Below are 14,838 nucleotides of genomic sequence, written 5' to 3'. Positions count from 1 at the left end.
CATCTTTGTATATGGAATAGCTAAGATTACATGTGGAACTCTCGTGATTTTTTTTTTTTGCACGTTTTTACTATTACTGCTCTCATGGTTAACTAATCGTGAAAAGTGTTGATTATAGCATTATTTTTAGATCTATAGCATTATATGCTGATCGTGGCATAAAATGTTGCAGTGATGAGCATTGTAAGCTGATCACAGACATGTTGAGCGCAGTGATCTCGTCATTGCAACCCCGATTTCTGCACACTAACAAATGCTTTCATCATAACTAACAGTGCAAACACAATGCAAATAAGAGATTCATAAACTTGTGCTGTGTGATTGACAGCTCCAGCGATTGCAAAGGGAGCGTTCTTTGATCACTTTCTATATATAATTAATCACAGTTTAAATAACAGATTATTTTCATCCTTCTAGGAGAAACAATGTGAAGTTGACCGTTTAGTCACTGGTTTGATTTACTGACACCTCTGACTGTATATGAATCATTACATATCAGAAATCACTGATCACAGATCAGGCATTAGAATTAACACAGTTACTTGCATGTTGTGGCATTACTACGGTGACCGGGAGGGGACATGTTCGGTTCACTTAGTTTTGCCGTGGCCACAACATATAAACTCGTGGGAACGTGATAATATGTTGTTGCCACGAGATATTAATTTGTGGGAACATCATATTAAGTCGTGGGAATGTGATAATAAATCTTGGCCACGATATCATTTTGTTGAGGTAACGACATCATTATGCCTCGAGATCATATTTTGAGAGAACGACATCTATTTCTCGTGGCCACGAGTGATGTTGATGGTACCACACCGGTCAATACTGTAACCATATACAGCAGTCGGAGATGGAGATGACTGATGAAATAACATTTTACTTTGAATTAGGAATGTCATATAAAGATATAGTGCGGTCTCTGGCATTAAGACATGTGTACGTAAGTGAAAGACACCTGAAGCACATTCTTGAGTTGAATGGGCTTTTTCATCAGAAATTTGCTGGCTTGAATGAAATACTCGGGTCACGAATAAAGTCCCGTTTAAGGCAATAAACAAAAACAAGTTATGAGAAACTTAAATTAACAAATAACTAAGTAAATTATGACCGGGGTAAAAGGAGGAGCCCGTATCGTGTGTAAAGATTCGATTCCCACATGTTATAAAACTGGCAGCCACGAGAAACGGATGTCGTTGCTCAACATACGATCTCGTGCCCACGACTTAATATCACGTTCCCACGAGTTTATATGTTGTGGCCTCGACAAAACTAAGTGAACCAAACATGTCCCCTCCCGGTCACCATACATTACTGTCGAGTCCATATCGTAAAAGTCTGTTTGCAAAGCCTGCGCCGAAATTGTGACTGATTTACCAAAGAATCCACAGTGAAATGTACCGAATACAAATAAATAATGCTCAACTGAGACATACACATTATTGAAAATAAATAACCACATTCCTAGCATTAGGATCCTTTGGAAGGTAATGTTATATACCTTCGGATGAGACGTTAAACCGAGGTCCTGACTCTCTGTGGTCATTAAAAATCCCAGGATGTCCTTCAAAAAAGAGTAGGGGTGTAACCCCGGCATCCTGGCCAAATTTGCCCCTTGGCCTCTGTCCATCATGGCATCCTAATCATCCCCATATACTGATTGGCTTCATCACTGTCTCCTCTCCACCAGTAAGCTGGTGTGTGGTGGGCGTTCTGGTGCAATATGGCTGCCGTCGCATCATCCAGGTGGATGCTGCACATTGGTGGTGGTTGAGGAGATTCCCCCATCTATGTAAAGCGCTTTGAGGTCTCAGAAAAAGCGCTATATAAATGTAACGAATTATTATTATTATTATATAGTCCGTCTCACTAACACGCCAGTGGGCGGGGCCAAAGTTGCAATGATGAAGGCGGCGGTGATTTTCTTCTTTAGAGGCTTCAGAAGATCTATAGACACATTCCACGAGTCGTTCGATGGGCTTGGTTACAATAAAAGCTGTTTTTGGACTAACATGGAAGTTCTCAGTTCTGAAACTTACAGGATATTCTTATAGTATGATGACCTCATATTTGTCGAAAGCTCAAGAAAAAATGTATTACTCAGTTCATGTTTATGATCCCTTTAAATAATAAAATAATGTCATCACAAGCTTGTTTTGCTATAACAGTTAGACATTATTTAAATATAACTGACAGAATATTATAATTTTATTTCATTTGGCTGGAGAAAATGAAGTAGCTAGTGTGGCTGTACAGACTAAGACTAGGATGACCCTGAATGGATGGGTATATGTGCATTTTAAGATGTAATTGTTGCATTGATTCTTATTAAATTCTATAAATAATAAAAAATAAAACACTAAATCAATTGTTTTAAATGCTCCAAGTGAATTTAGGCGTTAAAACTTTATAATGTACAATATGAAAAATGGATGTTCACTTTGAAATTTGCTAAAAAATTACATGTAACAATGTTATTAAATTATAAGTGTTTTAAATATTAAGTTTAAGTTAGCATTATATGATTGCAAAGGTCATATAAATGTAAAAAGAGGAGAAATGAGCATGCACAGGGAAATATCCAGAAGTGCCTATACATTTCATGGTGGAAAGGCATGAAGTCTGGGACAATATATGGGGTATCAGATACACTGAATCAAAAGCAGTCAGACCTGTGCAGATATATGAGAAGATGTTCCTGATGGGTGTCAGATGACGTGAATTGAAGGCTGTTTGACAGTGTGTGTCTGTATTGTTCTAGAAGATAATGTGATATTCGTGACTTTAATGACAAATGAAGACAGGTCGAAATAAACGTGTCTGTGAGTGTCAGACCAGTTGCTTTCATCCTTTCAGTTTGATGTCATCTGAAGGTCATGACCTCGGGTCACTTTGTCTAGCAGTGGCATTCCTGATGTGACAAATGCCTGTGTGCTCACCAACATTTGTCAATTGAGGATCAGCTTGTTAGTGCTTAGTCAAGCATCACTGGCGCTATTGCTCATATAAGGTTAGCAACCACTCAAATTATGTAAATTCAAGTTTTTTTATTCACACAAGCTTTAGGGAATTTGGATTTGATAAATCTATATCAGATCACTTACTTTAGGCATCAGGTCACAATAGTGTTTTATATTAATTAATTTATATTTTATATCATACACTGTAAAACATTTCTAACCTACCCAACTCAAAATTTTCTAGTGACTGGTCACATCAAAATTTTTCTATTTCAATTATTATTTCTCATTGAGCCAATGTTAACTGACTATTGCAACAATTGATTAAATTAATTTTACAGAATTAACTTGGGCCAATTGAAAAATGTAGTTGTGACCAGTCACTAGAAAATTTTGAGTTGGGGAGGTTAGAATATTTTTTTTTACAGTGTACAGGCCTGAAGGAAATGTTGAAAGGAAATTGAGTTTAATTTGATCGAGTCGGCTTATCTTATCTCAAATAATCAGAGCACTTTTAGCTCACCTCTGTGTTCCCTTTCTCTCCTCTCTCTCTCTCCGTAAGGTTGTGCATCGGGAGCGAGTCACTCTGGAATCCCAGCTGGAGTTGCTGCGGCCCGTGGCGTCAACCTGACCCGACACACACTCGCTTTCTCTCGCTCTCTGTCCTTCTCGTGCGTGCGCTGGACTCTGGGTTCGGTCTGACACTCTGAGCTATAATTCAGTCACGTGACAGGATACTTACTTTAAGTGACCAAACACTTTTAAGACGCCACAAACACTGTGTCAGAACCACAGGAAGAGGATTTTACCTCCTCAGGAGAGCGCCAAGAATTCTAGGAAAACATAGATAGTTTTTTGTGTTTGTGTTTGTGTGTTCCTGCCTGTTTTTACTCAGCAGAATCATGCAAACACGACCAACTGTTAGTTATGCAGACCAATGAAAAGCTTCAGGATTCAACTTCATTCCAGGAAATTGGTAATCAATTTATGGTTTATGCAATGGATCTGATTTTTTTTTTTTTTACATGTCCAATTACTGCACCATTATGTCGGATTATTATGATTTAAATCACTTTTTTTGGTATTTTCTGTTACCATAATTTCAATAAACGTGAATATGTTTGAAGCGGATCCTGTTCCACCAAGGATAAGCTTATAAGGGTGAATCTCATGAAAACAAGTCACATTTCACCCCAAGAGCAGAACAATAAAATAACTAATAATATAATAATGATTAGTTAATTATTATAACTAATATTATCATTTATATGGACTTATGGATAAAGTATAGCCTGTAAAGATTTTTTTCATGACAATAAGTACATTTTAATCATTAAAGTAAGCACAACAAATAATGACCTGATCATCTAGAATCTAGATGACTAGTTAGACTAATCGCATCTAACATAAAAGTTTATGTTTACATTATATATGTGTGTGTGTGTATATATAATATATATAAATATAATAATAAATGTGTGCATATACAGTATACACACACACACACACACACACATATATGTATGTATATGTATATATATATATATATATATATATACACACACACACACACACATAAATATTATGTAAATGCAAACTTTTATGATAGATGTGATTAATAGCAATTTATCAATCTGACAGCACTATATATATTACATTACAGGAATTAATTATGAATAATAATTTGGGGATGGAAAACTGTTTAATTATCGTGAAAAGTACATCAGAATACAAAAAAAAATAAAGCTTGATTTTCTTTAAGAAATATATTCTTTCACAATTTGTGTTATTTTTCTTTATTTTTGACCCTTATGACCCTTGACCGATGTTGTGTGATTTTTCCTATGCAGAACATTGATGATAATGTAGATGAATGTAGAATAATCATTAATTTGTGCACTGGGACAAAGAGTTTGCAAAGATGGATGTGTCCTAAAGACTGTATGTGTTCATGCATGAAGATCAACATTTATTTTTACACGACTAGTTCTGCCGGCATGTTGTATGTGAGTAGTTTGACAGTACAGGACAGGAGTGTTAGAATATGTAGACGTACGTGTTGAATGCCACGTTAACCTCAGATCAGTGAGGACGATCCAGTGATTGTGCTTGTAATGTATTACAAAAAAACATTCATCAAAATGTCCTTTTTTTTTTCTTTTTTTTTTTTACATTTCCTTTTATGGCTTGCCATATCCTTAACTATTATTTCCAATTTTTAGTAATTTCTTAAGTATTTCTTACTAGCCTAAAATTATTTTGGGGGGTAATAACAGTAATTATGAAAAAAAAAAAATGAAAAAAAAAAGTTGATTGTTTAAAAAAACTGCATCAAATAAAAACCAGTGACTGCAAAAAAATATATACATGTTTTTTGTTCAAAAGTGTGCTAAATACTTTTCTATGCAAAAACAAAAATACTGACTTTGCAAGCTTGTTGTTTGCCACGTTGTGTGTTTTTGATACCGAACGAATCTCTCGTACACTGTGTTCTGATGCAGGAGTGGGAATGTTCTGTCTATGAGTGTGTCAATAAACCTGTGGAATTATGTGAGAATATGACCGATGTGGTGTGTTTTGCCTTGCACATTTGTAGAATCTGTTTTAAGTTGTTCATGATGAATATATAATAGGGTTTATGTGGGTCTTAAAAAGGTCTTAAAGGGATACTCCACTTTTTTGGGAAATAGGCTCATTTTCCAACTCCCCCAGAGTTAAACAGTTGAGTCTTACCATTTTCGAATGCATTCAGCCGAACTCCGGGTCTGGCGGTACCACTTTTAGCATAGCTTAGCATAGATCATTGAATCGGACAGGACCATTAGCATCTCTCTCAAAAAAATGACCAAAGAGTTTCGATATTTTTCCTATTCAAAACTTGACTCTTCTGTAGTTACATCGTGTACTAAGACCGTCGGAAAATTTCTAGGCTGATATGGCTAGGAACTATACTCTCATTCCTGCGTAATAATCAAGAAACTTTGCTGCCGTACTATTAGTCCAGCTGGAATCATGATATGACACAGCGCCTGAAAATAGGTCTAATAGGTTAGACAAACTTAGTCCCGGTCACGTTGGAAGTTACCGAGCTGGGGACTATTTTCAGGCGTTGCGTCATATCATTACGCCTGCTGGACTCATGGTACATAGGAAAAGTATCGAAACTCTTTGGTCATTTTTTTGAGAGAGATGCTAATGGTCTTGTCCGATTCAATGATCTATGCTAAGCTATGCTAAAAGTGGTACTACCAGACCCGGAAATCGGCTGAATGGATTCGAAAACGGTAAGACTCAACTGTTTAACTCTGGGCGAGTTGTAAAATGAGCCTATTTCCAAAAAAAGTTGAGTATCCCTTTAAAGTCCCCATGAAATCAAAATTGAAGTTTTTTTGTCTTTTAGTATGAATATGTTAGCCTTACTGTTATCTATAAGCTAGTGTGCTCCAAAACAATGACAAAATTCGCATTTTCAAAACTTACAGTCTCTCACTTCCACCAATATGGATCAGTGGTTTTGATGACATCACTCTGCACTTCATCTTCTCATCATTTCTTCTGTCCAATCAAATGCTATCTAGAATCCGAAGCTCCGCCCCCTATATTATAATTAGACACTGAAGCTGCGGCTGAAATTAGTCACTTGTTCACACATTTACTATTTCCTTAATGGTGAATGGCACATAGTGCACTATCTAGGGGATAGAGAACAATTCAGACAGTGTAAATATGCTTACACTATCCATTGGGGTGAATGAACACTTGAACAGCCACAGATCTGGTCCAGAGACACGACAGCACAGAGCGGATCATATGACTGAGTCTCGGAGACCAGAAAGGTTTCGGACCCATCTGAACTCTACACATAATGCTATATTTTAAAGCGATATGTAGGAGATTATGAGGAGAAATGGTTAGAGATTAGGATAAAACTGCGGCTTTGCTGAGCTGATATAAACACAGCGCTATTGGCAATTTAAAAAAGGGGGAGGAGCTTTTCGATATGTCCCGCCTTGTCTTCCTGTTTCAATGGAATTACTTCAACACATTAAATAATGCTGCATGTTTCAAGGCACTTCAGTGGGACTTTAAAAGTCTTAATTCACCCTTTCACAAATTAAGTCGGAGCAGAAATTCTTAAGTTCATAAAGTGTCATTAAATTTTGAATGCACTGCAAAAGATTAATATTTACACCAGTATTTTTGTTTTGTTTTCCCATACAAATATCTAAACTTTTTTCAAATCAAAATACATTTACTTGAGATGCAAAATTCTCAAAATTAAGTGAGTTTACGCTTAATACAATAACACATATGTCAATGGGTTCTGAGAACTTGTTTTGCCTTTAAAGTTGATTTTTCTCGGCCTATTGCCACATATTTGTTCTTGTTTTGAACTCAAACAAAAACAAGACAAAAATTCTGAGGAAGAAGAACATACATTTTTTGCATGGTGATCAGAAGGTAAACAGTAAAAGTTATTTTCCATATTTCCATAGAGTTAACTTGTATGCAACCTGAAACTATTAACGCTTTTGCCGTGAGTTGATCTCTCTGGTTTCCTTATGACTCGAGCGTGAAGACCGTGGAGAATCAATGGTGCAGGTATGGCGAGTGGATCAACAGGTCGTGACCTCTGAAGCCCCTCTTCTGTTTGTCTCGAGAGCTTGATTCACTGCCTAATCTCATGTGTTTCAGACTGTTTGTGTTGGAAATTGATAGGTTCCCCCAACATGGACAAGATAACACAATTTGTGGCGCGGAAAACAAAAACTGAAGTAGTAGTCATGAAGAGTCTTCAGGTATTCAACCGTATGAATGAATGAACGAGGCATGTAGTGCTTTCATATGTACTATAGAGCTGTGGACTACTGGTCAGGTTAGTTTCTGTTTGTGATGTTATTATCAATACTCAAATATTACTAGGCCCACAATCTACAAACCTTAAAATAATTGATTTTAAATCTTCCAGAGCCCCATAACAGGAATAATGGCATTAGCCTGTGGAAATTGTGAAGATCTTCAAGTATTTAGGAACTATTATTAATTGTAAACTGAATTTCTCTGGTGAATTTCTCAAACTTATTTGCAAGAAAGCAAATCAGAGGTTATTCTTCTTAAGGAAACACAATATTCTTCTCAAAAAGAGAGTTGTCATGACAGAACTATACTGACGTAATTTTTTTGCAAAATAGACTGGCTAAAAAAATTGGATAATGACAGTGTTGATATGTTTAGTCTTGGCAGAATAGATCTGCTACACTGCTTCTGTTGAGCAAGACACGCTGCTGCTGTACAATATACATGAGTAACCCGTATCAGATCTGTACAGGTGGAGCTGGGGAAGGTGGAGGGTTTCTGAAAGCGCACTGGAACTGCTACAGCAAATGCTGACCAGTATTTGATGGCTGAGCTGCGAGCTCATTGGCTACTGATACAGCAGGAACCAATCAGCTGTGCCCTATAGAGAATGATGTGATTGTAGTACACAGATTGAGTTAAAGACCAATCAGCCTGCGCCATCTAGAGTTTCATGACAGAACTTCGTATTTGAAAGTGTTTTAGACTATAAAGCCGCGTTTCCACCGAAATTACCCGGAACAATTTGTACCAGGAACTTTTTTCCCAGGAACTTTTTTCGCCCCAGACCGGTTGCTTTATGCGTTTACACCGCGGTCTAAAGTACCGGGTAGGTAAACTGCGCGCAACTGCTCCTCCCAGTCTGCGACGGACTTAATCAGTTTTGAGCACCACATTTATAATAAGTATGGAGGAGATTCAAACTGTGCTGCAGTTATGTATTGGTTTACTAACGAGGTAATTATCAAAACAAAATAGACGAGCACTGATACTAAAGCGTGTTCAGAAAGCTCGTATGCGTATAAAATTAGACAACGTATGTTATCAGTGTTATCATGTGAGATGCCTGGGACGAACGTGCAAAAAAAATTCCTCTTTCGCAAATACGCTTAAAAAAAGCCCGAACCCGTCTATCAATCATAAATAGTGACAGTCTTGTAAATAGTTGTTTGTTACTAACCTCAAAGCGCTATGTTCAATCCTGTTATAGTAAATTTGGAACATGGTTTGGAGTGCCTTGCAATAGATGACAATGTGTAAACATAATGACTTAATAATAAAAGCTGTGGCAGAAAAGAGACGAGCACTGATAAAGCGTGTTCAGTAGCTCGTAATGCTAACGTTAGATATAAAATTTGTATGTTAGCTATTGCGGACATTGACCGTGAGATGGCTGGGACGAACGCGCAGAAAGTTTACTCTTCCACAAATATCCTTAATAAAGCCTGAAACTCGTCGCCAGTCCACCAGTTTTTTTTTAATTAAATTCCATATTTGCAGACAGACAACTCTTACTGCATGAAGCCATGACACGAACCGCAATAGATTTTTTAAAAAGGGAGGTTAAAAATAAATAAATGCTGCGTGGAGTCATCCAACCAAAATACGGCGTGAACGCAACCAATCAGCTTGTGCAGCGCACAAGTCCCACCCCTGAAAGTTCCTGAACTTTGAAAGAGTATTACCTCATGAGCAGGGACTATCGGAGGGGGAAATATTTACCCGGAACTTCATTTAGACCCTGGTTCCTGCGGTGTAAACACATCGAGTACCAGCCCAAAGTCCCTAGTTCCTGGGGAAAGTTCCTGCGGTGGAAACGCGGCTTAATATCACGTCTTGGTTCTGACTAAAAACATCTGCAAATAAGTTAAACTAAGTGTGTGTATTGTATGTATAGCGAAGCCAAAGACCAATTTTCAGCTAAAGCTGGACAATAAAGTTTTAACCAACTAAAACATTTTCATATGCACATGTAATTTTTGTGGTAACTATCATGGAAAATATTATAATACAAAAAAAATTAAGATTAATAATATATAGAATGGACTTTAATACAGTAAAAAGTGTTAAATGGAGCGAACCTCTTATCTTTAACAGAAAACATCATCAAAATTGGCAAAATACTTAATAAACAAGCGTTTAGTGCCGTGAGGGAGTCGTCCCTTGTCAAAAGATCCTAAAGGAATGCTAGTCGTTTGGAACCAATCCTAAAAGGATCAATTAAGATCCTACTGGATAAACAGCAATTCCCAGTTTATTCCATCAGAATGTCTGTTTATCCAGTAGGAACTTGGTGGATTCTTATTTGATCTCTTTAGATTTGATTCCGAATTCCAATTCCAATTAGTTTGTAACTTTGTAAAACGACAGGAATTCCATCGACGAAGATTCCAAACGGGAATCAACAATCACGCATCAGTCCAGATAAATAACAGGAATTCCAGCTATTGATCCAAACACTTTTCTCCAAATATTTCTTTTAAATGTAAAATACTGAGTGAATGGATAAGTGGTGGTAAATGTTTGTATTGAGTGTGTAATGGATGTGAGTGTGACCTCAGTGTCTGATATCGGCATCATTGTTCTGTCCATCACGCGCGCAGCAGATCGACTGTGGAATGAAGCCAAACAACAGGACAATAGAGACTGACATGCTTATGAAAACATATGACATATACCGCATCCGGGCCTCACGTCCACAGAGTCCACACACGTATTTGGACACTTAGATCACACCTAATGTGATAACATTAGATAAGAAAACGTCAAAGTTAGTGGTATTTAGTTGAAAGAAAGCTCACTTTTCAGGCAAAACTATTCAGAAAAGAAGTTTAAAATGCTAAATGTTGAAAATGAAGCACTAAACACTAAGACATTGAGCATAAATGATGCGACTGATATTCTGCTATTAAAATGCAGTGACATGTTGACATTTTGAAGTGTGAATCAAGCATCTAAATGCTTTTTAGGGTCATTAAGTTGTCTTTTTTTCCCCCCTGAATTACTCATTCATATTTAATATCTCCGCCCAACCCCCAAAGCAAACAATCGCATCAACACAGACGGATTTAGGTCACGTGAGGGCTTTTTACTCCATTCTGCCAGATTACAGATTCAAATCCAGTTCAACAACAGCTCTGAGTTTCTATAGCTCGTTCCTCTCTGCTTTGCTCACAGAAATAATGCCTTCTGCAAGCTTCTGAATCACTGTTCTCGCGGGTTTAGTGTCTCGAGCAGTTGGAGTCACAGATGAGACGGTCGTTTTAGCATCGCATGCACACGTAAATAGACGTATATATAGAAACACACTCACTTGTGGCAGCTGTGCTGGTCTCACATAGACACAAGCATTGTAGAGGTCAGAGGTCAAACGACTGAGGCTCCCACTCTCTCCATGAACCCAAAATTAGCTCGTCTTCCTCTCTCACGTGGATGTATAAAGTCAGTCCTCCTCAAGTTCACACAGGTGTCGTTCACCCCATTCACTATATGAACATGTTTGACTGATTTGATTTCAGTTGATCAGAGGTTCTCAGCCTGTCTGGCGTCACTGTCCAAGAAAACAGTTTATGCATTATATCATGAACTAATAATGAACAAAAATGTGCATCATTTATTATTCTTATAAATATGTTTGTGCAGTATAGTTTTATGAATTTAAGTAAATATGTATTCATTTACTAATTTGTTTTTAATTATGTATACATTTATTTAGATTTTTTGTTTTTGTTTTATTTATTATTTTATATTAGAATAATTTCACAATTGTGTTACTTGTTTATTTTATTAATATATTTATTTATTTAAATTATAAAATATTTATTTTGTTTTATTTTTAGTTACTAATCTAATAGGGTAATGTTCATTTATAAATATATTCATAATTTATTCATATATTTTTATACAATATTTTGTGTTATATTTTTTTATTAATCTATGATAATGTTTTTATAAATATAGCCTACTTGTAATTATACTGTTCAACTAATTTATAATTCACATTTATTTTATTCTTCTTACATTTTATTAATATAAGATGTATTTATTTTCATAATACAATATTATATTTTATTGTTGGTTATTAATCTAATTAATCCATTATATCATGAACTAATAATTTGTTACAACATTTATTATCTAGGTTGTTAATTTATAAATATACCTGTATATATAGTTGTACTGTATGTATGTATGTATTTTATGATGTATTATGTATGTATTTGTTATGGTTTATTTATAATGGTTTATTTATTGTGTTGTATTTATATTTTATTCATTAATCTAGGTCAATGTACATTTATGAATATACTTATAATTTATTAATATATTTTGTTTTAGTAATAAAATATTTTATTATGTTTTATTTATTAATCTAGGGTAATGTTTTTTTAATTATAGTACATGTAAATATACAGTTCAGTTATTTTATTCAGATTTATTTTATTGATCTTAACTGTTATTAATATAAGATGTATTTTTTTTCATAATAAAATAATATATTTTATTGGTGTTTATTAATGTAGGTTCATATTTATTATAAATAAATATCATATATATATATATGTATATATATATATAAATATATATATATATTATATACAAAAAATTGGTTTGACAGTGCACAATAGGACCAACAAGAATGTCTTTATATTCCAGACGACACACAGCTTTCAGTTCTCGCTCGTAGTGAAGAAAATTTAGCATTTTAATTAAGTTAAGTTAAGATAACTTGAATATCATTTATTTGTAAGCTTGTTGGCCCCGGCACCCTGATTGTGAACCATGAGCTACAGTGTGTCGAGATCCAGTAGAACGTGTCTTCTGTCAGATCTCCTGCCACTAGAGGGTGAAGAGTGTGTGAAGAAGCTGAGCTCATCCAGCGGCTCCTCAACTCATGATGTTTACTGGGAAAACCATCAGAATCCTTCAAATACATCAGTCTGATTTCACTGATTTTCAGCCACGACCCTGCATTCGTGTGTGTGTGTGTGTGTGTGTGTGTGTGTGTGTGTGTGTGTGTGTGTGTGTGTGTGTGTGTGTGTGTGTGTGTGTGTGTGTGTGTGTGTGTGTGTGTGTTTGCAGCGATGGCAGTTCTGTGTGAGTACTCTAGTGTTAGTGGCGCTGTAGGAAGGGCTTTAGGGACGTGAGCTCTTCTGTTCACATCAGGCTTTAGTGAAATCCTCACTCAGCAAATGTGAATGAGACACTCTCAGTGACGCGTCCACACAGGAATCTCTCTCTCTCTCACACACACACACACACACACACACACACACACACACACACACACACACACACACACACACACACACACACACACACACACACACACACACACACACACACACACACACACACACACACACACACACACACCTGCATGGAATATTATTACTGATGTTTCACACCAACAATGCTAAGAAGAATGTTAGTCCACTAAAAGGTCAGTTATTGTTTTGCGGGTTATTAAATTAGCTAATATTTACAATGAGCATCAAGTTCTATTCTATTCTGTTCTATTCTATTCCATTCGATTCTATAGGAGAAACCAGGGCAAGCTGTCAAATGGGGAAGGGATATAACAGTCTAAAGTCTAGGTAAGTTTCAAGTCAGGTTTCTGTGTGTTTTGGTTTGAGATTTTTATACCTTTTCTATTTTTGTGGTCTTTTGCATCATATTATTGGTTCATTAGTTATATCTGTTTAAATTTATCTTAAAGCATATAATGTCCCAGACTTTAAAGCAGTGGATCCAGCAATTACTGTCTGATCTAAATGAAAACTTCAACCAAACCTTTTTTTTTCTTTACATCATATTAAATTGTTTTAAGTAAAATTAAAATGTAATACATGCATATGACTTCATACCAGTGTTGTTCTTTTTAACTGAAACTATTAAAAATCGTTATTTATTTGTATAATTTCATTAATTGATATAAAACTGGATTGTACTTTATTTTAAGGTGACGTAGTTACATTGTACTTACTTAAATAAATTCTGAGTAATATTAATTAAACACACGTACTTATTATAGAGTCTTTGAGTTTGGTTTAAGGTTAGTTGTAATTATGCATAATTTACTGTTATATAGTAAGTATATGTAGTAACGTGCAACTACATCACCTTTAAATAAAGGGTTACCTAAGACTTAAATAAAATAAAATATTAATATAAATATAAAAAAATATATAAAAAATGTTTGCTTTGGCGACCAAGTTGAAGTAAAATTACTAAAACTGAAATAAAAAAAGTTAAAAAAACAATGTCAAGCACAAACAAAACTAAAACTTTAAATGAACTTAAAATAAAAATTGATCATCTTAATACATAATAAAGTTTATACAATAGTAAATAAATAATAGCCTACTTTTTTTAATTTTTTTTATGCTCTGTTTCTCTATCCAGCAAGGGATGAAAAAAGTTGCAGACCTCTTCTTTAAGCTCTTTCGCGATGCATGAAGTGACTTTGAAAACATCTGTCTGCCTCATGAATGGAAGGCTGCTGCTCCGGATCCAGTTGATGCTTCACTCCGCTCCAGGTTTTCACTCCGACTTTCCTTAAAAGCATTCGGAGTTTAAAGCGCAGAAAACACGCCAGCGAGTGTAAGAGAGGGATCAGAGCGGCGGAGGCGGATCTCAGTGCGGTTCAGCGTGTGTGTGTGTGTGTCCGGAGAGAACGAGCGGAGGATGGAGGACGAGCCGCGAGAGACCCTGGACTAACGGAGGAAGAGGAGGAGGAGGGGGTCTTGCTTTTTACATGGAACCTGTTTGTGTTTCCCTCCAAAGGTGGATTTTATACTGAAACACTACATGACAAAATGCCCTTCGCCAAGCGGATCGTGGAGCCCCAGTGGCTGTGCAGGCGCACGGACGCGGACGAGGAGTGTGTTCTGCTCCAGGACCTGTGCGCCCTCAGTAATGTGTCTCTGTCCCGGACCCTGCGCCAGCTGTCGGATCTGGCCAAACACGCTTGCTCGCTCTTCCACGAGCTGGAGCACGAGCTGCTCGCCACGAGCCG

General features: G+C 36.2%; 2 protein-coding genes and 1 long non-coding RNA gene across 5 annotated transcripts in view; 2 read left to right on the top strand and 1 right to left on the bottom strand.

The window, feature by feature from the left end:
• The window catches only part of reps2 (RALBP1 associated Eps domain containing 2), a 47,884-nt gene extending 42,359 nt beyond the window's left edge, over positions 1-5,525 (top strand). For both annotated transcript variants that reach the window (XM_082145582.1, XM_082145581.1), the window contains exon 19: positions 3,526-5,525. In XM_082145582.1, the coding sequence (XP_082001708.1) occupies positions 3,526-3,594 (69 nt within the window). In that variant the 3' untranslated portion in view covers positions 3,595-5,525. The remainder of the gene's footprint in view (positions 1-3,525) is intronic.
• The window catches only part of LOC309481028, a 192,335-nt gene that overhangs the window by 1,563 nt on the left and 175,934 nt on the right, over positions 1-14,838 (bottom strand). The window contains exon 2 of the long non-coding RNA XR_014199855.1: positions 94-1,872. This is a non-coding gene — a long non-coding RNA (uncharacterized lncRNA). The remainder of the gene's footprint in view (positions 1-93; positions 1,873-14,838) is intronic.
• nhsa (Nance-Horan syndrome a (congenital cataracts and dental anomalies)) overlaps positions 14,315-14,838 on the top strand; it is a 121,235-nt gene continuing 120,711 nt past the window's right edge. Inside the window, exon 1 of one of the 2 annotated variants that reach the window (XM_082145515.1) lies at positions 14,315-14,838. This exon is cut by the window's right edge and continues 80 nt beyond it. In XM_082145515.1, coding sequence (XP_082001641.1) covers positions 14,639-14,838 — 200 coding nt within the window. In that variant the 5' untranslated portion in view covers positions 14,315-14,638. The other variant, XM_082145514.1, reaches the window with a different exon arrangement.

The sequence above is a fragment of the Leuciscus leuciscus genome (genome assembly GCF_965113295.1).
Source record: "Leuciscus leuciscus genome assembly, chromosome: 18".
In the NCBI taxonomy this organism is placed as follows: Eukaryota; Metazoa; Chordata; class Actinopteri; order Cypriniformes; family Leuciscidae; genus Leuciscus; species Leuciscus leuciscus.
Note: the sequence above shows the minus strand (reverse complement) of the source record. Positions and strands in the feature narration are given on the sequence as shown.